General features: G+C 47.4%; 2 protein-coding genes across 2 annotated transcripts; both read right to left on the bottom strand.

The window, feature by feature from the left end:
* Positions 1 to 4,122: 4,122 nt before the first annotated feature.
* LOC128333134 (phospholipase A2 inhibitor NAI-like) lies at positions 4,123 to 10,451 on the bottom strand. Its single transcript, XM_053268250.1, has 4 exons — positions 10,198 to 10,451; positions 6,475 to 6,598; positions 5,269 to 5,382; positions 4,123 to 4,484 (listed from the first exon to the last, which is right to left on the bottom strand). Exons 2-4 carry the CDS (start codon positions 6,521 to 6,523, stop codon positions 4,300 to 4,302), a joined length of 348 nt encoding a protein of 115 aa, XP_053124225.1. The 5' UTR covers positions 6,524 to 6,598; positions 10,198 to 10,451; the 3' UTR covers positions 4,123 to 4,299.
* An 8,399-nt stretch (positions 10,452 to 18,850) lies between these two features.
* On the bottom strand, positions 18,851 to 23,926 carry LOC128332459 (phospholipase A2 inhibitor gamma subunit B-like). Its single transcript, XM_053266748.1, has 5 exons — positions 23,901 to 23,926; positions 22,138 to 22,185; positions 21,042 to 21,171; positions 19,881 to 19,994; positions 18,851 to 19,144 (listed from the first exon to the last, which is right to left on the bottom strand). Exons 3-5 carry the CDS (start codon positions 21,088 to 21,090, stop codon positions 18,951 to 18,953), a joined length of 357 nt encoding a protein of 118 aa, XP_053122723.1. The 5' UTR covers positions 21,091 to 21,171; positions 22,138 to 22,185; positions 23,901 to 23,926; the 3' UTR covers positions 18,851 to 18,950.
* Positions 23,927 to 24,379: the final 453 nt, after the last annotated feature.

The raw sequence follows: 24,379 nt of genomic DNA, 5'->3' as shown, positions 1-24,379 counted from the left end.
TTCCTCCTTTTAAAGAAGACCTTTGAGTACCTATTTCTTCAGCTCCTGTTTTGCCATACCCATTACACAACTTTTTTGAAAACGGCCCCTTCAGTTTCCACACTGGTGTGCATTTGTTTCTTCTTCTTCTTTTTTTGTTTTTGTATAGTGGCTTGAACCTGTTAAAAAAACTTGGCTGACGGCCCAAACCTATTCACATTCATTCCAAAATTGGTGTCATTAAGCACAGGACATTTTACTTCTTGGGGTGGCACAGTTGCTTCGAAGCAAGCCATGCTGTATTGGGTGGAACTGGAACAACACAATACAGAATTAATAAATTGTAGCTGCAGATGATGGGAGTTGTAGTTTAACAACATATGGAGATCATTCATGCCATCAAAAGCAGTGCTCTACCCAGGTTTGGGAGCTGTGTGTGCTCCCAGTTTTTGGTTGTGTGGAAGCAAGGTACGAGGAAAACCTGAGGAGCTTTTCCTTGTACCTTGCTTTCACACAATCACTTCTACCCAGGTTTTTGTTTGTGTGGCTGTTGTTTTTGTTTGTGTTGTTTTAAATGTTAATGTGTTTTTAACATGTTTTAATCTAATTTTTATCTTATAGATTTAAAATGTGTTATACCCTAACCCTAACCCTAACCCTTCTGTAGCTTGGGATTTCTAGCTGTGACAGGTATGCGGTGGGGGAGGCAGAGTATCTCAGTCTTTCCAAGGACATGAAGTTTATCCCTATTCCTCTCTTATAGACTGACAGCTTATCAATATTAGAATTTATGCACACTCCGTTCTCACGTTGTGCGCCTGGCCATTTTGTCTGGGGGTGGGGTGGGGTGACACCTGCAACACACCCAAACATCAAAAGAACGAAGCAAAAAACAGGTTTTTAATCCTTTCCCCATTTTTAAAAAATGAATATTCAGTTTGCAAAGAAGCCTCATCCCATGGAAAGGCTACAAGATGGGATCTGCAGAAAATTGGATGCATGCATGCATTTAAGCCACAAGGAAACATTCTTTGGGGCTCTGTTGCAGCAAGAGAAGCACTATAGGAATGTTTCCTTGTGGCTTACATGCATCCAGTGAGAGCCAAGAGGAGGGATCTGGATGAAGGCGAGGCCTTGCGGCATTCAACCTTCTTAATTAAACCTCCAGTGGGTCCGATCTGCCCTCCATGCACTTTCGGTTCAGAACAGACAGCCTTGGTACTGCAACTCTTTTCAATGACAACCATTCCTGGACACAAGAAATGAAAGCCAAAAGGGTCAAGGGTGCCACCACTCCCAGTAACAGCTACCTAAACCAGTTCATCCGTTCAGAAGGGACGGTGCTATTGAGCATTCCAGTCCTTCCAATTGCACAGGCCTAATATTTACGCAAAGGAGGGAACAGAGGAAAGGGCATGTAGTCAGGGCAAAAAGAGAAGCGACACATTGTGCTTTCAATTGCCACACTTAAGCATACTTATAGTTATATAGGATGACTCTGTAATGACGCAACTTAGTTGTAAGAGGATTGCACACCAGGATTGTAGAAGAAAGGAGAAGGCTGTACCCACCGTACCATGGTCCCAATCCTTCACTGTTATTAACCCTTAAATAACTTAAATACAATTTGGTTATTTAAGGGGTGGGTGGGAACCAGCAATGTGGGGCAGCTATATGGTTAACATATCATCTAGTTTGTCCCAGCAGCTGGACACTGTTTCTACCACAGCATGCTGAAGTGACCTACTGCCTCTCTTGCAGAGTTTCATGTTTGCCTGGAAATTTCCTTTGCTCTTGCCAACACCACATTAATCACATTTGGCTTCCATTCCCTTGCTTAGTGTCTAACACAGCTCCTCTCGCCCTCCCAGGCATGCACTTATTTTACAAAATGAGCACATTCAAGCTTGAAAGCAGTTTACACTCCTGACTTCCTCAGGAGATAGAAAGTTCTAAGGCCAGCCTTTTCACAAGTGAGTTTTCCTTGTGAGGAGAAGGGTGCTGAAAACTTTCTTTTGCCTCTCCTGTCTATTTGTAAATACATCTCAGTCAATGCACAAGCCAATGTACTTGGATATTCAAAGCTAGCATTAATCTAAAAAGAATCCAATAATCACAATCGATCTATCTATACGAGAGTGTGTTTATGTGTGCACACGCAGACTCTCTCTCTCTGTTTCTCAAATACAAGTTCCACAAATCTCTCTCTCTCTCTCTCTCTCTCTCTCTCTCCTCAAATTCAAAAATATATATATCTTTAATATGAATGAACCATTTTAAAAAAAACTATTGCTGGAAAATCTAAAAGATACAGCAAGAATAACTAAAATGTAGAAAACTACACAAAGCAATAAAACAATGCCAGCTACCCATGTGGTAAGGTTAAAGTTGTGCCGTCAAGTCAGTGTCGATGCCTGGCAACCACAGAGCCATGTGGTTTTCTTTGGTAGAATACAGGAGGGGTTTACCATTGCCTCCTCCCACGCAGTGTGAGATGATGCCTTTCAGCACCTTTCGATATTGCTGTTGTCCAATATAGGTGTTTCACCAGCGAGGATTCAAACCAGCTATCTCTTGCTCTTTAGGCAAGTTTCACTGCTGTGCTATTAGGTGGCTACCCATGTGGTAGGGTCATGAAAATACTAGCAGGGTATGTCCAAAATCCAGCCTCATCCATATCCAAAGTTATGATGAAATTAAAGAAGGGGATACTTCAATGTTACTACTATTTGGATATTTATGGGCTGCTCTGTGAGTATGTATCTTCTTCTCTACACTGATGAAATAAATGTGTATATAGATATTGGTAATTGAAGTAATAATAGGCTGTCACCACATCTTGGGGCAGAGAATCCCACAAGTTAATTATGCATTGTGTGAAAAAGTACTTCGGTTTGTTGGTTCTAAATTTCCTGGCAAGCACTTTCATGGGTTGACCCCTGGTACTAGTGTTATTTGAGAGGGAGAAAAAATTTGCTCTCTCCACTTTCTCCACACCATGCATGATTTTATAGACCTCTATCATGTCTCCCCACAGTCGTCTTTTTTCTAAACTAAAAAGCCCCGGGTGGTGTAGCCTTGCCTCATAAGGAAGGTGCTCTAGGCCCCTGATCATCTTGGTTGCCCTCTTCTGCACCCTTTCCAGTTCTACAATGTCCGTCTTTAGATGTGGTGACCAGAATTGTACGCAATACTCCAATGTGGCTGCACCATAGTTTTATATAAGGGCATTATAATATTAGCATTTTTATGTTCAATCCCCTTCCTAATGATCCCTAACATGGAACTGGCCTTTTTCACAGCTGCAACACATTGAGTCGACATTTTCAATGAGTACTTTTCCTCTCACCACGACCCCAAGATCCCTCTCCTGGTCAGTCACCAACAGCTCAGATCCCATGAATAAACCCTCAGCAGTTCAGAACTGGGTACCAAGGGGCCCATGACTTATATCTTCTTCTGCATGATCCCCACAGCATGTTAAGGTCATCGAGAGATGTCCATATCTGGATGCTGACTTCTCTGTAGTTGATCCTGGGCTGCGGAATTCACTTCCTATAGACATTGGTGGCTTAATATCTTTCTCATCCTTTAAAAGAGCACTTAAGATGTATTTTTTATGCCAGGCTTTTAGTAACCTCTGGATGTTTTAAATTGTTTTAAACTATTGTCGTCTTATTGGTTTGTTCTATTTTCCCTTTATTGTATTGCATTGTATTTATCTTTGTGAATTGCCTAGAGCCTTTGGAGTCAAGTGGTATATTAATTAAATAAATAGATGATCAATAAAATCTTACATGTCAAAAGTCTTTCGTGTTGATGCCACTTCAACTATCATGGTTCCTTCCACTCAAATAATTCTGGGGATTATAATTTGGTTCAGTGTTGAGTATTTCGACTAACACTTACTAGCCTAGCTGATGAAACTGAAATTCAGCTGACCTAAAACTTGTCTTGGATTGATCACTTTGATCAAAGTCACATTTTTATCCCTATTCTCCTCTTTTAGATTGACTGCTTGTCAAGATTAGAATTTATGCACATGCCTTTTTCGCATCTTGCATCTGGCCATTTAGTAGGGGCGGGCAGAGTAACTTCTGCACACCTGCAACACACCCAAACATCAAAAGAACCAGGCAAAAATCTGGTTTTCATTTCTTTTTCCATTTATTTTTTAATGAATATTCACTTTGCAAAGCAAAAATTAAAAAGTCTCTCCCTTGGAAAGACTACGCGGTGGGGTCCATAGAAGGTGGGATGCATGCATGCATGTAAGCCACAAGGAAACATTCTTTGGGGTCAGTTGCAGCAAGAGATGCACTAAAGGAAGGCTTTCATCAGCAGGAATCCAGTGAGAACCAAGAGGAGGGATCCAGATGAAGGAGAGGCCTTGCTGCATTCAACTCTCTTAATAAAACTTAAAGTTTGTCTCGTCTTCCCTTCTTGTGCTTTCAATTCAGCGCACACAGCCCTGGTACTGCAACTCTTTGTAATGTCGATCACTCCTGGAGATGAGAAATGAAAGCCAAAAGGGTCAAGGGTGCCACCACTCCCAGTACAGTAACTGCTACCTAAACCAGTTCATCCATTCATTCATCCCATCTTAAATCCCAATGCCTAACAAAATAAAAATTGTGCAAAGACCTAATGACAAATCCAAACCAAAGAATAGCAATATTGCCTCTTGGTCCGCGTGGTATCAGGGCTGAAGAAAAGGTTGGCCATGACCATCGATGCGTGCTGCCAATCAGAGTGAACAAATTCTGAACTAGAGGGGCCGGGAGAGTCAGGTCCGGCTCAAGGCAGTGGCCAAAATGGCCCTGACCGAGGGCGCCAAGTATTAATGGGTGCCGAAAAGAGCTGCGGCATGCCAATAGCCAGGCCACCCCCTTGCCTCCTCCCACATCCAGCTGGTGGGTTCGCCATCTGGCAGTGTGCGTCCCTCTTCTCCCCAGATAGATAGTGCAGAGATGGGGAGGGGGCTCACCAGCCTTCCAGCCCTTCCCAGTCAGTGGTTCATGGAATCGCTGAACAGGAGTTGCTTTCCCTCCCTGCCTCCCGGCTGATGTCAAACTCAGGGGGTGGGGCTTGGGGGCATGCACACTTCCCACGTGCATTTAAAGATATTAGGGCATGGCGGGGGGACTATTTTGGCCAAGGGCACCACAATCCCTTGAGCCAGCACTGAAGACTGCAACGTGGTTGGAGGCCATTTCATGTGCTGACATGGTGTGCATGCACTGCAGCCTAGTCACGAGCCCAAATGGGTTCGTGATCCTTCTTACCCACCTCCTGTTTCAGTCACAACAGCTTGACAGGTATCAGAATTATGTGGACAAGTGATCCTTCTGCCACTACAGCGTTCCCCTTGCCCAGAACATTCTTCACACTCCAAAGTGGCACCTGGAGGTGGAAGAGAAAAGCCTTGATCAAGATGTCATCAAATATATCATATGAACAGTGATTCATTCATGAATTGGTTTATTACCATCTTTGATCAGATTCTGATACACAACAGCAGTAGTACCACATTCCCATACAAATACTTTCTCACCAGCAATGTGCTTCTACTCAACAGCTGTTTGATAAATATATCTAAGCAGAGCCAGATGTTAACTGTTGGTGAACCTGAAGTACTGCCCAGTGCTGTACAAATGTAATCCTGCACCCTATTTCCCGAAAGGCCAATACATTCTGCACCCCAAAATATGCCGTCATCTTTTTCATTGCACTTCAGTCCCCAATAAGTAGCTAGTCTCATAACTTCCACTCCCTCTCTTGAATATGAGTTGCCTGCTTCAAGATTCATTGCCGGGACGAAATGGTCTCAAACTGGATTTCCAAATCAACATCAGCTTCATTTCATTTCTGAAGTGTTAGACTTTCCCCCCCATGATGAACTGGGGACTCTCCCACTGTATCCTCAAACCAATGGAGGGTAGTCATTTGCTGATCAGCCGTGTGGCTAGTCGTTCCATCTTGCGAACGAACAATCTGTGTGGCTCAGGTTTAGAACTGGTACTCCACCCTTCTCACCTGGGCAGGTGCCAATGTCTAATTTTGCCTAGATTACCAAAAAGCCCTAAGGCTGCCCCTAGGGTAGATGACCACCTTCTGCCCCCTTCTGCACTTCTATGGGATTGCAGCAGAAAAAGAGCATTGGCTTCAATGGCCGGGTCTACATGACTGCTGAAATATAAGTATCAGAATCTGCTTCCAGTGACCTGTCTGGAAAGTATGGAATGAGCAAATAGGCAAAAAAACCCTTTGCCCCTTAGGGGTTGGCTGTATGACCTTTGGTTGCGTCCAGTTTAATGCTTGCCACTGGGCAATGAAAGATCTTCCGCTTAGAGAAGATCCTGGACATTCAGGCCAATGAGGTGAGAGTCAAGTCAACAAATGATGGCAGCTTGGGCATCAGCTTCATTGAATCCAGTGGCAGAATTCGCACACTGTGCAGGACTGGAATGTGGTAAAGTAACCGCGGCTCCTTACCTGTGGCTAGAAGCACAGAGAAGAGGGCGAGTCCCAGGATAGCCTGCATGGTGACCGGAAATGCACAGACCTAGTGCAACAGCTTCTCTTTTTTTGGAAAAGTGACTGCTCTGGCTTGAAGGGTCTGTAATTCAGAAAGGAAGAATTACAACAAGCATCCTCAAAACAAAACAAAGGAAGCAGGAGAACCTGCTGAAACACCTGACAACTTGAAAGGTTGTACAGTGATAGTAGCTTGCTGATTTCTGATTTCAATCAAATCCTATCCCTCGTCCTAAAAAAACAGGGAGCCCTCCCCATGAGGCAGATGCCAAACTATCCTAGCAAATCAACCTTGCCTCTGGGCATGTGCAGAGCATCTCACCACTGAGCAATCATACGTATTGCTGCTCTGATATAGTTTCCTGTTTTATTTGTGCCCCAACCTTTCCAGGGGTGAGACATATTTTGGTAATTTAAGGAACATGGGAAGCTGCCATATACTGAGTCAGACCATTGTCCATCTAGCTCAGTATTGTCTACACAGACTGGCAGTGGCATCTCCAGGGTTGCAGGCAGGAGTCTCTCTCAGCCCTATCTTGGAGATGCCAGGGAGAGAACTTGGAACCTTTTGCTCTTCCCAGAGAGGCTCCATCCCCGAAGGGGAATATCTTAACAGTGCTCACATTTCTAGTCTCCCTTTCTTATGCAACCAGGGCAGACCCTGCTTAGCTAAGGGGATAAGTCGTGCTTGCTTCCACAAGACCAGCTCTCCTCTTATAGAACTAGTTCATTTATTCATTTAGAACCAGTTCATTTATTTTAACCAGTGTTTTAATTTGTCCTTTCTTTGTTTTAACTAATGTTTTAACTTTTTGTTTTTGTTGTAAACCACCCAGAGACGTAAGTTTGGGGTGGTATAAAAATATGTTGCATAAATAAATAAATAAATAAATAAATAAATAAATAAATAAGAAAGAATGAACTAGTTCAAAATTTCAGGCAGTGGTACTTACTTACTTAACACCTGTATATACCACCCACACTACCCAATTCTCTAGGTGGTTTAAAACACGAAAACAAAAAATTGACATATATATATATATATATATATATATATATATATATATATATATAATTTAAAGCTAAAACAATCAAATAAAATTCGACTTTAAAAGTTAGCTAAGAACTTAAGCTAAAAAGCTTGGCTGCAGAGATATGTCTTCAGCTGTTTCCTAAAAGCCACCAGGGATGGAGCTGCTCTACTCTCAGCAGGAAGTACGTTCCGCAGCCCTGGGGCCACGACAGAGAAGGCCCGCCTCTGAGTCACCACCAGACGAGCCAGTGGCACCCTCAGACGAACCTCCCCTGAAGATCTGGATAGGTGGCGGGGTTCATAACGAAGAAGGTGTTCTCTTAAATACCTTGGGCCATGTTGGCATCATGACATAGAACATCATAATGTCATGTGATTACTTCTGTGTGAGCAAAATGGTGGTTGGGAGGAGCTGAGATACATGATTAGTCATTGTAACATACTTAACGCCAGCCTTGGGACTTTGGGAGCTAACATTCTACAAAACCCCTCCTTCTGCAGAGACCAGAGGCCCATTCGCACATTACGTTCAACACTCGCACCACGAGTGTGTAGTGTACACAGGTACAGTCATTCGCATGTTATGCTAAAAAGCAGGTACAGAAGCACATTTCCTACCATGCATTTGAAGGGCCTGTATCCAGGTTCACTTTTAACATGAACCCAGGTTCAGTCATTTCACACAAACATATGCACGAGTGTACAAACATCTCTACACTCATGCAGCACAATGTCTGAATCGGGCTCAGGTCTGTTTCCAATATCTCTGGCAGGCAGCTTGAACTGGAAAGCTTCGATGGAGATTTTGCAGTGCCAGTGCCCGCTGGTGGCAACCAGAAGAACAGAGGCTCTGGCTAGCTGGAGCAGTGATGGGGGTAGCGGAAGCTGCTGCAATCGCAGGGGAAACCTGTTCTGTTGTTTACGGCCACTGGAAGACTGCCTTAGCAGGTTTGCTGCTGAAGCCAACACAGTCTGGGGAAAGAATTCCTTTCCAAAGGCGTCTTGCTCTCAATCATGTTTCCACTTGTGGGTCATTTGTAGTGTTCTTTAATGACGGTCTCTCCACCAGTATTCCCGGTAGCAGAGATTTCCAGATGTTGTTGACGACAGCTCCCATAATCCTAGGGATTATGGGGCTACAACTCCCAGGATGATGGGAGTTGTAGTTGACAGCATCTGGGAATCCCAGCAATGTAGAGGCAGCCATATGGTTAACATATCATCTAGTTTGTCCCAGCAGCTGGACACTGTTTCTACCACAGCATGCTGACGTGATCTACTGCCTCTCTTGTAAAGTTTCATGTTTGCCTGGAAATTTCCCTTGCTCTTGCCAACACCACATTAATCACATTTGGCTTCCATTCCCTTGCTTAGTGTCTAACACGGCTCCTCTCGCCCTCCCAGGCATGCACTTATTTACAAAATGAGCATTTTCAAGCTTGAAAGCAATTTTGCACTCCAGACTTGTGCTCGAGGTAGAAAGTTCTAAGGCCAGCCTTTTCACAAGGGAGTTTCCCTTGTGAGGAGAAGGGTGCCGAAAACTCTCTTTTGCCTTTCCTGTCTATTTGTAAATACTGTATGTCTCAGTTAATGCACTTGGATATTCAAAAGAAGCATCAATCTAAAAAGAATCCAATAATCATGATAGATAGATAGATAGATAGATAGATAGATAGATAGATAGATAGATAGATAGATAGATAGAGTGTGCGTGTGTGTGTATCTATCTATCTATCTATCTATCTATCTATCTATCTATCTATCTATCTATCTATCTATAGTGTGTGTGTGTGTGTGTGTGTGTGTGCAGTGTATATATATCCCAAATTCCACCAGTGTGTGTGTGTGTGTGTATGTGTGTGTACACATACCAAAATTCCACAAATATATATCTTTAATATGAACCATTTTAAAGAAAAAAACACATTGCTGGAAAATCTAAAATGTACGCCACGAATAACTAAAACTTAGTAAACTACAAAAAGCAATAACATAATGCAAACTACCCATGTGGTAGGGTCATGAAAATACTAGCAAGGTATGTCCAAAATCCAGTCTCATCCATATCCAAAGTTATGACGAAATTTCAGAAGGAGATACTTCAATTTTACCACTCTTTGGATATCTAGTATGTATCTTCTTCTCTACATTGATGATTTATCTCCTTTCGGAATTTCACCGTAACAATTGCAAGGAAGCAGGTTCCAAGTAGATATGCGGAGGAATTTCCTAACTGTAAGAGCTGCTCTACAGTGGAAGAGTCTGCCTAGAACAGAGTGGCTTGAAAGGGAGGATGGGGAGGGCAAGTGCCCCCTCAGACCAGTCGTTTATCCCCCACCCTTCCATTTCTGTTTCAGAAATCTAAACTAGCAGACTCCGGCATAGAACTCCAGGATCTCTTCCAAGTCTAGAATCCTATGACTCTCGAGCAGGAGCCTAGTTTCATAGCCAACTTTCCTTTCACACAATAATACCAATCTCGTATCTGTGTTATGAATCAAGCGTTCATTCTGCAGTGCAATCGCCTGTTCATTCCTGTTCTGGAGCAGATGAGCATCTGGAGAGAAATAAATGCGTAACAGGAGCACACACTTCATTTCCAGCAATAACTGGAGGCTATTAGCCTATAAGCAGCCACAGATACTCACCAGGAGCGAGGCAGCTAACCAAGAGGGAAACGGTAAGAAGGTGGATTCCAGATGTCTTCTGGGGCTAGAACTCTAGTTGTTTTTGAAGTACTGGATGGAACTACGCCTCTTCCTTCCCCTGATGAAGCTGGGTGTGTTTACAGAAGAAGACGATGAAGAAGACAAGCTGTGCCTGGAAAGGGGCGGAGACAAAAATTTCCCCCCCTTCTCCCTACCCTGCCCCAGCAGAATGCACTCAGGTCGAATAAAACTGGTGACCCAGCAGATTGCCTGGCAGCCCTTTATATTAGGGTGTTCCTAACCAATTCTGAAAGATCAGGGAAGAAGGGACACGGACTTTGCATGTATTTGGTGTGCAAAAGGAAACCCACCCCTTGCCAGCCACACCCACATTCCAGTCCATTCCAGTGTGGGATTCTTGCGTTTCCAGAGGATCGTGCTGCCAAATTATTTTCCACTCCCCGCTCCTCACTCTGCAGTTTGTAAGAAAGTTTGGAAGTCGGGATGTGTACAGACAGGCCGTGCACTCCCTGGGGTGATGTGTGTGTGTTTGGGGGGTGCCATTAAAGAACAGGTAAGGTGCTCCTTACCTGTCCGCCCCTTCCCCGCCGCTTTCCCCCCACTGGCACTCGAGTTTGAAAGAGAAGCGGCCAATCGGCGTCAGCATGCAGGGTGCACATGCACTGGCCATTGGTATGCCGACACCAATCGGGGCTGCAGAAAGGAACACGGCAGCCTCGTGCATCTCTTTCAAACTCCAGCACCAGCAGGGGGAATGTGGCAGGGAAAGGGGAAATAGGTAAGGAGCGCCTTACCTGTACTTTAAAGGCACACACACCCCTCCTGTCGAGCTGGCTCCAAAGGTAGCATTCAAACAGGTTTGCCATTCCAGGAAGGGAGCCCCAGACCTGTTTGTGCACATCTCTCTTTGGAAATCTCTCTCCCTGGGCTATTGCTGGAGGCAGTCACAGAATTTGCGTCTGTGCGTGCTGATGCTGGTTGTCTCAAGCAGCCCTGCTCATGTGTAGCAGCTAAGGTTGTCCACATGGCCCCTAGGGCTGGGGCTTTTGTGGGGCTGGGGGAAGGCAGGCTCATACCTACTTCCCCACCTCACGATTGGAAGCTCCGCTGCCCTCTGCTACGCTGCTGCCCACGCCACCCATGCACAGCAGCGGGCAGGATGTGGGGCGGGGGGGGGGAAGGAAACCCAGCCACCAGGAATCACTCACGCAGTGCATTGTGAGTGTCCCTGCTGCTGGGTTACTCTTTCCCCCGGCCTCTATGATTTTATTTTAGTTTTAGGTGTTTTTTTTAAAAAATTTAGTACATTTGTATACCTCCCTGTACAAAAAGGTTCCCTGAGTCGTTCACAATATAAAACCATTAAAACGTTAACAGAATCCAAACAATTTAAAGTACAATGAAAACCCTAAAATGAAACTAAAAAGCCTGGTAAGTTTTCAGGTCCTTCTTAAAAACATCCCGAGAAGGGGGAACTCTAAGGGAGCGCGTTCCAGAATTCTGGGGCAACTCTAGAAAAGGCCCTGTCTCGAGTCGCCACCAGCCAAGCCAGTGGCAACGGCAACCGGACCTCCCCAGGTGATCTTAACAGGCAGAGGGGTTGACGAAGAAGCAGGCACTTTTTTAATGCTTACCGGCATCCCGAAGGCAGCTGCCAACAGCCCGCTCGCCCACATGGCCAGGTAGTAAGGGAGGAGGTGCATGCATGCATCCGCCTACCTCACTTTTAGCCCAGGTTTCAAAAAGTAAGATCATTCACATGACCAGGTAGGGCAGTACTATCCCAGGTAGGGCCGTCCATGAGAACCACCGGGATTGCCTCCAGTGGGGAGCGAACTGGGAAGTTATCCCACCAGCCCCGCCCAGGTTAACACGGCCCAGCCTGATTAGGGCTGGTTGTGTGCATGATCATACTGTCTACTGTCCTATCCCGCCCTGCTCGAGAGCAGTTTGTGCCTACCAGGATGCAAAACCGATTGGGCAGAAGAGCACCCAGACGCAGACCCTCCCTCCTCCACGGCACCTTTCTCATCTGCTTCCACAAGCTTGCTTGTCTTTGATGGGCAGCAGTGTAAACCAAACACGGCTAGAGATGGGAGACCAGGAAGGCACCCTAGCCAGGGGTGTAGCTAACATTGAGCACATGGGTTCAAAGAACCTGCCCCCCCCCCGCACCTGAGGGTCCCCCTCAGCTCCACTCCTCCCTATTTTCTTCATCTCCCTCACTCTGAGGGCTGCCGGGGAGAGGGGCGAACACGGGCCCCCTCTCCCCAGCTCTCCCCCTGACCCCAGCTGAGTTTACACAGCATGCCCTTTTAAGGAATCAGACGTGCTTTTTGCAATTCGCTTGCAAAAGATAAACAAGCTGACACTTGTTTGCAACACTCTGAGGCACTTCTGTTCCAGCTGCTGCTTTGCAAACGGCGATGACCATACCCTGTTTCCCCGAAAGTAAGACCTAGCAGTAATTTCTGATGTACTGCTAATTGCCCTAGTGCATTTGGGGGGGGGGGCTAAAATTAATATAAGACACTGTCTTATTTTTGGGGAAACACGGTAACAAGGTGATTCTCATGATCACCAAGAAGCGGGCTAAGGGAGCCTAGCTCGCTTTTTGGTGATCGTGGGCTGCAACCGGAGCCTCGCTAATTCCCTCTCCCCTTAGCTGCGGTTAATGGAGCAAGTGCTTCGTTAGCCTCGGCGTTTTGCTTGTGTGTTGCTGCGGTGCGTGGTGGCACACAAGTAGACCCCCGACCGGGACGCTCGGGGGTCCCTCCAGGATGCCCCACGCCCTCACACGGTGCATCCTGGGACTTCCACGCCCCCGATCCCCACAGTCCCCGCCGGATCCATGACGGAGTCGGCAGCCGTGTGGGCAGCCAGTCCAGCAACCCAGGGCTGTCTGGTGATCGTCTGCGGGGAGAGCGGGCTAAGACTCCCCCCACAGTCATATTTCTCTGCTCAACATACATATTTAACAGGTCTGCATATTGAGCAAATATAAATCCGGGCCCAAAAATGCCATATGTTTCCCAGCATTCTCTGCTCACAGGCCAAGTCCAGCCACAAAGGGCAAGACCTGGAACTCCCTGGCGCTTAAATGAGTAGGGAGTGACAATTCGCAAGTTTGCCAATCCTTTCGTGGCATCACTGGGGAAGTAGAGTGGGAAAGGCTGAGGAGTGTTGCAAGAGATGGGGAAACTCTAGATTTCTTTCAAATGAGGCTAAGTTGGGGAGACAAAATGGAAAATCACTGAGAGATGTATCAGCCATGCTCATCGAAGGCATTTTCTGAGGCTGCAGTACAGGGCGGCCCTTCCATGAGGCGAGGTAAGGCAGTCACCTCAGGGCACAGATTATTGGGGTGTTAGTGAGGCAGCTAGATGCCCCCCCCACTTAAAAAATTAGGAGGAGAAGGAGAAGGGAAAGGAGAAGGGTGTGTGCAAGGGAGTGGCATTTTGTGTCCTGCCTCAGGCACATGGAAATCTTGAATCATCACCGCTGAAGTAGTTTTCGATGTTATCGTGAGTGAAAAAGGTGGGGTTGCATGTGGGTGATCATTGCTGGGGCTGCTTTCTGGCTTCTGGCCAGCTGTTTTTACCTGGAAGATCAATACATTGGAGACTGTGTTGAAGGGTGCGTGCAGGTCTACTGGAAGGGTTGGGCAACCTTGGGAACATGTTAGTGTTGCCAACCCTTAGAGATTGGCTTGCGGTCTCTGGGAAGCAACCTCAATCCCTAGGTGGCTTTTGAAACCAACCGTGGAGTTTTGAGTGGCTTCATCCTGTGGAAACTATTGGGGGAAATGAAAATTTGGTCAGAGCAGAGAAAAGAGAACTCGGGTTGCTTTTAAATGAGGTTAGGGTGGGGAAATCGCAACTCTGTGTGGACACTGCACAAGAAGAGGAAATCACAACGCAAGGTAGCAGCCATGCTTGTCTAAGGCACTTTCTGAGGCTGAAGTATGAGGCAGCCCTCCCGTGAGGCGAGGTGAGACAGTCACCTCAGGTGGCAGATTATTGGGGCATTAGCAAGGCAGGAAAACACCCTCCTACCCTGCACTTTAAGACATCAAAGAAAGAGAAGGAGAGGGGTGTGTGCATGGGGGAGAAGGGTGTGTGCATGGGGGCGGCATTTCGTGAATCACCACTGCTACCCTCATTTCTGGGATTGCCGTGAAAGAGGTGGGGCATCAGGAAACGAGGCAGGCAGCTGCATGCTGTGGGGAAGTATCGCTCTCTGCCTTCTGGCCAGCTGTGCTTTGGCTGGAGGGCACATTGGAGGCTGCTTGGAAGGGTGTATGCAGTTCTACTGGAAAGTTTTGGGCAACCTTGGGAACTTGGTTGGCCCGCCTTGTTTGGCCATCCTTAGGAACCCCAAATCTCTTCTCCATGAGGTCCGGATGTGGAAATAGCAGCTGTGTGTGGTCACTGCCACGTGGCACAAGAAGGGGAAATCACTACACAGCACAGCAGCCATGCTGGTCTAAGGCACTTTCTGAGGCTCAAGTATGGGGCAGCCCTTCCATGAGGCAAGGTGAGACAGGCACCTCCGGAGGCAGATTACTGGGGCACTGGTGAGGCACCAAAACGCCCTCCAAAGTTCAAGATGGGTTTGCAGTCTCGGGGGAGCCACCTCAGTCTCTGGGTGACTCTTGAAACCCACTGTGGAGAGTTGAGTGGCTTCATCCTATGCAAAAGATTGGGGCGGGGGAGCAAATCTCCCAGGGTCACATCAGTCAGAATGGGCCACCCCCGGCCTAATACTGCTAAGGAACCTCACTGCTGGTTGCTAATGCTGCTATCTCACCCTCCCCTCCCTTGCTGTCATGCATCTGGAGCCTACGCTCAGCCATAGCTGCGGGGTGGGGGTGGGGAGTGATGGTCTGCGAGGCTCCTATTGGCTAGGAGGGCTCCCTGCTGCCTGGCCACTCCCTCCTCTGAACTCTATGGTCAACATAGGAGCTCAAGGTAAGAGGCATGTGCTTTCCCCTCCTACCTCACTTTTCGCCTGGGTTGGAAAGCAGGGCTACCCTGGGGAAGGAGCAGCGGGATCGGGAGCAATCCCAGCACTTCACACAACCAGCCCTACCTGGACTAGCCCTGTCTTGCTCACTAATTTCTAAACTCATAGAAATGCAGGATAAAAGGCAACCATTGAAACAGGGCAGTATAAAGTTAGGAAAAGACCTGCTGAAATAAAAAAATGGGGGCTTCAACTTTCATTTAAAACTAAACAGGGAACCTATGATCAAAGGCCATGGAGTTCCAGTGAGTGGGGGGGGGGGAGGGCCCACTGCGAAGGCTCACTTCACCAACAATTGTGTTACAGAAAATGTGGGGTGTCTGGCTCAGGATCTGACAGGATTTCACAGGCCAGACAGAACAATATGAGCATAGCTGGTGTGATGGTTTCCCCCCCCCCCTGAGTGCAATCAACTGGTCTTAGGCAACAAGTGTTGTTCTCATTCAGAGTTCCGGTAGAGAAAGTGCCTGCCTTCTGGGAGGAAGTTCTGCTTTGCTTGTAGGGAACACATTTATTTTCTTGTGGCCAAGGTGGCAGAACTGGAAAACCGAGAGAGGCAGAGAAGCAAAGGAAGAGCTTCAGGGAGGTGATCCTGCTCCCAGGCTGATGGTGCAGCTGCTATCAATGAGGGTTTTTTGGTTAATCCATTTTGGTTAATCCAATGAGGGTTTTTTGGGGTGATCCTGCTCTGCAAACCTCGTTTAAGGGCATGGCTATTTAAGCGGGTGATCCACTTAAGAACCACCAGGCTCGCAGCTGAGCCCGGTGGTTCTCACGATGGGAGAAAATCGGGCTAGCCTCCGAAAGCCCAGTTTTCTCCCATCATGTGCATAGCCTCAATCACTTCTGCGCAGGTTTCCCTCCTACCTTGTTTCCACACAACCGAAAACTGGGAGCACACACAGCTCCCAAACCCAGGTAGAAGACAGTTTTTGAAGCTCTTCTCACGATCCGTGAGAAGAGCTTCTGTCGGGTCTGCGGCGTCTCCCCACAGACAATCGAACCTGTAGACCTGGGTGGCCGGATGGGCCACCCTGACGAGTGCTGGCTCTGCATCCTGGAGAGGCCCCCGAGACCGGGAGATTTGTTGCAGCCTCCTGGCGGGGGTCTCCTCGCGAGGCACTGTGGCATGAAGCCACACCATGGCGTCTCGCAATCGGGTAGATGGGGTTAGTGGAGTGCGTGCTCCGCGAACCTCATTTAATGGGAGGGGTGGTTATGGAGGTTAGCTTCTGGGATCCACATAGCTCCCATTGCAGCACACGATCGCCCCAAAGTGGGCTGGGCTCCCTTAGCCTGCTTTTGGGCAATCATGGGAATAGCCTCTTCATTGTTTGAATGATCTCAATATTTACTTCATTAAACTCTGAATATTCCTGATTCCACTTCACTGCCTCGTCCTTGCATTCCCCAACTCTTTCCCTTGGATTCTACAGGCTCAAAAAGGGGTGCAAGGACCCCACTGACTTCCTTCTAGTACCACTGCCCTTCCTCATCCCACTGGGGCGTGCTCTTCAGCTTACCCTCCCCTTGCCCAATGCAACATCTTTGGGAAGTGGTAAGGAAGTGAAGCAACTCCTCCTGACTTGCATGACTGAGCAACTTTCTGGATGTCAACCAGTTCCTTGGCTGTGGTCCAGAGCACAGTTATGCAAGCAGGTGGAGAAAGGGAGTGTTTTGCAGCAATTTAAGAGGTTTCAAGAATGTTATGCCGATCATCAGTGAGGCTATGCTGATGATCGCTAGAAACCAGGCTAAGGGAGCCCAGCCTGGTTTCTAGTGATTGTTACGACCACCGTGGTGGCTAGCCTACCTAGGAACCCCTGCCCTTAAACGAGGTTAATGGAGCGCCACCGCATGGATGAGTTAGAAAGGACAAAAAAGAGGAGACAAGCACCTTGAAAACAAAGAGCTGGTTTATTGAAGGGTATTTATTAGGGGTATGGAAAGTGAAAGAGTGGTTGATTCTGAATAGGGATGTGCACAAATCGAATTTTCAGATTTGATTTGAATTTGATTCGAAACTGGCCGATTCGAATTCAAATTGAATCTGAAAATTTGGATCAAATTGGCACACTCTGATAACAGTGGGGAGGAAATGTGGTGAGAGGTTTTGCTTAGCCTTGAAACTTCATTCATCATCTAGGCCAGGGATTCTCAACCTGTGGGTCCCCAGATGTTATTGGACTTCAACTCCCTTAATCCCCAGCCCCAGTGGCCTTTGGTTGGGAATTATGGGAGTTGAAGTCCAATTACATCTGGGGACCCACACGTTGAGAATCCCTGATCTAGGCAAACGGAACCACCTTAATTATTATCATTTTTCTGCGTAAACTGCTTTGAGGGCATTTGTTGTTGTTGTTGTTGATGATGATGAAAATCAGTATATAAATTATAATAGTAAGCATACTGCCAGGTAGTTCCAGGTTATAAGCATAACCTGCAAAGATCTGTCTTGCTCTGTCCTTGGATCTCAGGATTCTACACTGGCTGTAACCCACCTCTGGTCTCCCTGTTGTCCCTCTCCCACATCTAGAGGAGAATATTTACTTCTTAATTTGAAAATGGCCACATTCTTCCAGGGAGGAGGCTATGCCTGTAGGGGAGAATTTGAGTCCACCCCTTATTTAGCAGAGACACCCAGGATGATGAGAACAGAGCTCACAGAGGAGATCTGGAGACAATTGCTTATGGTCTAAAACACGTAAAGGTTTATTTTAAAAAGCTACAAACTTAGATGGAAAGCCTGCACCCTGTACTAGCTGCCTGATGGTGGAAGGAAGAAGAAAGAACAGAGAGAACTAAGAAGAAGGGGATGTCCTAAGAGATTATCAGTCACAACAGACTTAGAGCAGAGATTCTGAAATCAGAGGGGAAAGTGGTCAGTCCTATACTCTCTGCCTCTACTCCTCATGCCCCTAGTGGTCAATAGGAGTTATTGGCGTTGAGAGTCGATGCCTGTAGGAGTCACATCTCCAACAGAGCTAACACTGCCCTCTCTGGTCTGCTAGATTGGTACATGGATGGGTTGTGGTCATTTTTCAAAGTCAGGGAAGCATTTTGATTGATAGTTTCCATCCTGTCCTTCCTCCAAAGAGCTCAAGGAAGCATGCAGAGCTCTCTTCTCCACATCTGTCTGCTATTTTAACTCCAGCCCTGTCATGTAGAATAAGTGGAGAGAAAGAGAAAGCACGACTGGCCCAAGGGGGGCTTCATGGCCGGGGGCAGATCTGGGGATCCATTGGGGATGGGGCCATAGATCAGTGGTAGAGCATCTACTTTGTATGCAGAAGGCCACAGGTTCATTCCTTGGCGGCATCTCCAGGTAAGCCTAGGAGAGATCCCTGCCTGGAACCTTGGAATGCCGCTGCCAGTCTGTGTAGACAGTACTGCGCTAGAAGGCTCAATGGTCTGACTCGGGAGAAGGCAACTTCCCCTCTTCCTAGAGACTGTATTTAATGACTTTTTAAATGAATATTGCCGTAAGCCACCATGTATTCACGAAGAACCACAGCATCTGCAACTTCTAAATAAATCCAATGAACAAAAGGCTGACTCATCTCATTTCCTTTTCCTTTTTATTCACGGTCACTCAGGAAAAGCAAGGAGAAGACGGATCCCTCTGAACGGTGACATTGGCTCCAGAGAACGGGGTGAGGAAAGGCGGAGAAGGCCTCCTTCAGTGCTGAGTAGATGTGAGCGGTGCCTTATGGGAAGGCTGTCATTAGCAGGAGCCCCACAAGCAGTCGCAGAGCAAGAGGGAGGGACGCCGATGAAGCAGCAGACTGGCTGCATTCAATCTTGATGATTTTAGTCACCCCTTTGCCTTCATAATGCCCTCTGCTGTCACAAATCGCTTTCACATTGCAGCCCTTTTCTGTGAAGTTGTTAGTTTGCCCCCCTGGGAGGGAAAAAACAAACGTTTGGGGTCAGGAAATTGCCATTCCCAGTAGCTCCTGCCCAGACCAGTTTGCCCGTTTATATCGCCGCTAGTTCTACAGCCGAGCTCAGAAGGAATGCTCACACCCAGACATTGCTGTAGCAGGGGCCAAATATCACATCGAAGTTGTTCTCATGACCAGGAGAAATCGGGCTAAGGGAGCCTAGCCCAGTTTCTCCTCATCGTTTGCTGCCACGGGATGCCAAAAAGTACCCCTCCTCTTAAACAAGGTTCGCAAAGTGAGTGCTCCACTAACCTCGTTCAGTTGATCATATGCTGCCACAGCGCGGCTCCACAGCATGGCAACACACGAGGAGACCCCCGCCGGGAGGCTAAAAGAAGCTGCAGGGGAGCAACAGCAGGAGAGAGGGCATGTCCTCACCTCTTGCCTGTGGGCTTCTCAGGGGCATCTGGTGGACCATTGTGTGAAACAGGATGCTGGACTGGATAGGCCTTGGGCCTGATCCAGCAGGGCTGTTCTTATGTCTTTATGTGAAATCTTAAGCCTATTGACAGACAGACCTATCAGGAATGTGCTGAACCCCCCTGAGAAATGTCATTCGTCATACAGAAGCTCATTTTCCTTTCCCTGAAACTTTTCAAGTGTTTTACCCTTGGGAGGAACCCAGAAAGTCATTTCAAATTTCACTTCTTTGCGATTTCAGTGCCAACCCTTCTTAAGGTCACTTTCACCCACCTATCGTGATTTCCCTCCAAATGGTGGCACAGGTATCTTGATCATCATCACAAATCACCACTTCTCCAGTACAGCTCTGGCCAGATTTACACGTTTCACACTCCAAAGAGGCACCTGGAAGGAGAAAGGAGATTGGGTGAGTAAATGTCAAAGCTGTCTGCCAGGGAAAGGAGGGTGAAACCCAAGTGGGTGGGTGTAACACGGTTCCCCCCAAGACATTTAGATGTAGGGACACAGCAGGGCCCAGGCCTGGAAATTGTCTTCAGTGATCTGCCATGAAAACATGAATGGAGCAGGAAGACCTCTTTTGCCTCAGATGGTTGATGAGATAATCTTTGGGGTGATTCACACATTCTCCCAGCCACTGTTAGGCTGGGAGGTCGGGGGGTGGGAGGCTGCACTTAATCTGCGTTCCCCCCCAGATGAACAAACTGTCTATCCTCAGTATTCCTACCACGCGCCCACACAGGCAGCCCTGCTCCGTGCAACTCTGTGCAGCACGGAGCAGGGCGGAGGGATCCAGGGCCAGAACCTGTTGTTCTGGCCTGCAGATATCCCTCAATGCAACACGCCTCATGCGTGTTGCCTCGTGGATTCCCCATCAGACGGGCACTCGATGCACCCATCTCTGTGACTCCCTGGGCTGCAGCTAGGGGCAGAGCCACCATTGGACGAACAGGTTCAAAGAACTTGGGCCACCACCAATCAGGAGCCATGCCTCGCCGTCCCAGACACACACCCCGTGTCTGACGTCAGATGCTGGGGCATGATTTTGCTCCCAAATGGGGCTGTGCGGCTCCATTTACAAGTGGAATCGGCCAACGCTACAATTCAGCCAGCACTCCCTCCATGCCTGACTGCAGCCCAAGGAATCGCACCATCCCCGGTAGCCAGGGTATGGGTGCAAGAGTACCCCCTAAGCTCAGCTAAAAGCTGGGTTCGTTAAGGGGGTTAGGCGGTGGGGAGTGGTGGGATCTGCGAGGAGTGGTGGGATCCTTTGTTTTAGGCAAAGCAACCTTCTTGAGCGGTGCAGAAGCTACTTCTCTTTCCCACCAATTAAATGACATCAAATTATGTCAGCTTGGATCTGAGTTGGCCCCATGAACCCTGATGGAACAGTTCCTCCTCCCCCAAGGTGGGGGGCTAGCAGCCCCATCATACCTATGGAGAGAATCCCAGAGAAGAAGACGAGTCCCAGGAGAGCCTGCATAGTAGTGGGAAGTGATCCGTGCAAGATACGGTACAAACCAGTGAAGGTCTCCAGTGAAGCAGATCCTGGGGCCTGAATGAGCTGCAAAAACATTCAAAGTAAAGATGCTTCTGCAAAGTGTCACTTCTGCATTTCACCCCAGATTTTTGAATTGCAAATGACCTGTTGAAGAAGTTGGGGGAGATACATCAACTGACTTCAAGAGTCTGAAGGGCTAGCACAGAGAAGAAGGACCTGATTGGTTCTGACTTGCTCCTGAGAGCAGGGCTATAACCAATGGGCTAAGATTCTGCAGATTCAGGTTAGGAATTAGGAGGAAGTTCTTCCTAAGTCCAAGAGCTGTTCAACAGTGGGACACCTGCAGAACAGCTGTCCTGCAGTGGTGGGCTCTCCATTGCTGGAGATTTTCAGAGGATAGACAGCCATCTCTCAAAGATGCTGTAGCAGCGTTCTGCACTGAGCAGGGGGTTGGATTAGAATACCGCTGAGTAAGGGATGTGCACGGAACCGGCTCGGTGGCCCTTTATGGGCCTCTGAACCGGTTCGAAGAATCGGCGGTTCTGCCAGTTCGACAGCAGCGGGGGTCCATCCTTAAGAGCGGGAGAGGATGCACTTACCCCTCCTGCCACTTTCGACAGGAGGGGTAAGTGCACCTTCCTCCACTCTTAAAGCAGCACCCCTGCAACCTTTGAGCCTCCGCGCCGTGATTCTGTGCACATCCCTACCGCTGAGGTCTGCTTCCCGGTCCGAAATGTGATGATTCTCCCCTGACCAGCAAAATAGCCCCCAGAGCAAGTTACCGAGTGAAAACAACGCGAAACAAACACACAGTCCTGTCGTCTCTAGTTGCCAAATGGTTTTGGAGCCAGTACAGAAAATAGCAACATCTCTCTGCGGGAAGCAGGAGCAGTATATCGAGCAAACCATGAGTAACAGTGGCAACTGTTGTCACCAAAAACAAAATTGCCAGGCCTGCTCCTGAGCGTTAACAGGTTTCCAGAAAGGAGCAGGTAATGGTTTCAATAGCATAAAGATAAGTTTTCTAACCTTGCTAATGGCCACAGCGCAGGTTCTGTTCAATTTACAAGACAGGAGCTGCATTTTTTTAAAAACACACAGAGACACACACATAAGAACAGTCCTGCTGGATCAAGCCCATCTAGTCTAGCATCCAGTTTCCCATAGTGGCCCACCAGATGCCTCTGAGAAGCCCACAGGCAGGAGGTGAGGGCATGCCCTCTCTCCTGCTGTTACTCCCTTGCAACTGGTATTCAGAGGCATCTTGCCTCTGAGGCTGGAGGTGGCCCACAGCCACCAGACTAGTAGCCATTGATGGACCTGTCCTGTCTTCCATAAATTTTTCTAAGCCCCTTTTAAAGCCATCCAAGCTAATGGCCATCACCACATCTTGTGGGAGTGAATTCCATAGATTAATGGTGCACTTTTTTGAAAACATACTTCATTTTGTTGGTTTAAATTTCAGAGGGAGAGGGAGGGAGGGAGACGGAGAGAGACCTGTCCATAGGCAATGATCACCCTTACAAGCTCTCTTCAGCTATGGAGAAATGGTCCGAGAACATTCTCTGATGTTCCTCCGTGGGAGGAACATCCGGAAATCTCTTTTAAATGTCACTTTGGAAACCCTTTAGTTCCAACCAGGGCTGTAGTCAGAGGCACTCTTACCCCTGGACTTTGGGACCAAAGTCCAGGGCCTCCACACCCCCTGAGGGCCCCCCCCAAATCCTCTTTAGTCAGTCCTGGGTGGTGTGGTTTGTGCCCTCAAGAACCTACATATTAAAAAATGATGCTTAATTTGCAGCAGGGGGCTTCCAAAGACCTGTAGGTCCAGGCTCTAAAATTACCTAGGTGCACCTCTGGCTGAAGTGATAATTGAATGGGAAGGGGGATTTCCCTGGGACCCGGTGGTAGGAAGAGGGGAGGGGGCATCCATCAGCTTGGTAACAGCTCACTCTTTGCTTTTCACTGTTGATGTATAAATATATGAGGTGATTGTAGTAGGGATATATGTTAAAATGTTTCTGAGGCAAGGGAATGTGTGCACACAAGTGTGTGTGTGTGTTCTTTTCTTCCTCTTTATTTCAACGATCACAGGCAACAACTACAAAAAATAATAATCCATCTGAATAATTTCATAACTGAACAGAAAAGTGGGGGGGGGACTAAAAAGAAAAAAGACCTTGATCATTTACAACGTCTATGAGTAATGCTTATTTTAATACTGTGTGGGAAGCCCTTCCAAGGATATTTCTCTTTAAGCCACAACCAATCCATCAAAATTAGACCAGATCGCTAGAAATGCATCTTCTTTGCCACTCCCATTGAAAGAAAAGCAATTCAGAGGCCCAGCAGGAACATTGGAGAGCAGACATGAATCTGTCCTTTCAGTGTTGTTTAATAATCCTTTTAGCAACTCCCCATGCTCAAAGTGTGTGTGTGTGTGTGTGTGTGTGTGAGAGAGAGAGAGAGAGAGAGTCTGTGCATGGGGAGTGTGTGATATTACTTACAAAGGAGCAAGAGAAAGGGTGTGCAACAATATTTTATTTTTCACCACATTCTCAGTTCTTCTCAGCAAAGATATTAAGGGGGGGAGGCAAAGAGGGTGGAGTGCCCCAGGACCCATCTTCAATTCTTTTCCCAAGGTCTACTCCAACCTTGCTACACTCCTGCTTCCAGCCCTTAAGAAAACCCACCCTGATATCTGTCTGCAGTCACAGTTCACAAGGGTTTCGGCCACAGTGCAATCTGAAACCTGTGTGTGCAGCAAAACAGATGAGAAAGTTGTGACTTACCACAAATGCCTGAGGTCTTCAGGTACGTGCTCCTTGGTGAAGCAGATGAGATCTTCTCTAACTGCTGAGCTTTCACACAGATGTTTTTGAAAAGCAGCTGGGCTCCGATGACAACACAGAAACGTACGAAGACTTTGACTGTGGTTTTTTTTATTCCCCACGAATGCCGCCAGGTTTCACTACATAATAGGGCTGTTCATGCAATTGTTCTTAGGGTTGGAGAAGCCCCCTACCCCAATTTGGGAGCTGAGCACACTCTCAATTTTTGATCCTGTGTTAGATCAGGGGTTCCCAACTGGTGATACTCCAGATGTTGCAAAGGGCCATTTGGCACCTTTAAAAAACTATTCAGTCCCCTCGATTGGTTCTGAAAGGTGCCAAAACAGACTCAACTTGATTCAAATTCAATTTGCAGTTGAAACGGATTTTGAATTCGATTCAAATTCTAAATGAATTTTTGAAATTTGATTCAAATTCGA

Source organism: Hemicordylus capensis, chromosome 7, assembly GCF_027244095.1.
Source record: "Hemicordylus capensis ecotype Gifberg chromosome 7, rHemCap1.1.pri, whole genome shotgun sequence".
NCBI classification, from domain to species: domain Eukaryota; kingdom Metazoa; phylum Chordata; class Lepidosauria; order Squamata; family Cordylidae; genus Hemicordylus; species Hemicordylus capensis.
This window is presented reverse-complemented; position numbering and strand designations above follow the sequence as displayed.

Bases quoted from the DNA above. Each gene is read 5' to 3' on its own strand.
- LOC128333134 (XM_053268250.1), bottom strand. From the start codon at position 6,523: ATGCAGGCTATCCTGGGACTCGCCCTCTTCTCTGTGCTTCTAGCCACA. The intron at 5,383-6,474 runs GTAAGGAGCCGC...TTCCACCTCCAG, and splicing joins CTCTGTGCTTCTAGCCACAG to GTGCCACTTTGGAGTGTGAA. The intron at 4,485-5,268 runs GTGGGTAAGAAG...TCTCATCTCCAG, and splicing joins TGTTGTGACTGAAACAGGAG to GAGTGATCGACATTACAAAG.
- LOC128332459 (XM_053266748.1), bottom strand. From the start codon at position 21,090: ATGCAGGCTCTCCTGGGACTCGTCTTCTTCTCTGGGATTCTCTCCATA. The intron at 19,995-21,041 runs GTATGATGGGGC...TTCTCCTTCCAG, and splicing joins CTCTGGGATTCTCTCCATAG to GTGCCTCTTTGGAGTGTGAA. The intron at 19,145-19,880 runs GTGGGTGAAAGT...TTTCCCTCCCAG, and splicing joins TTGGAGGGAAATCACGATAG to GGGGGCAAACTAACAACTTC.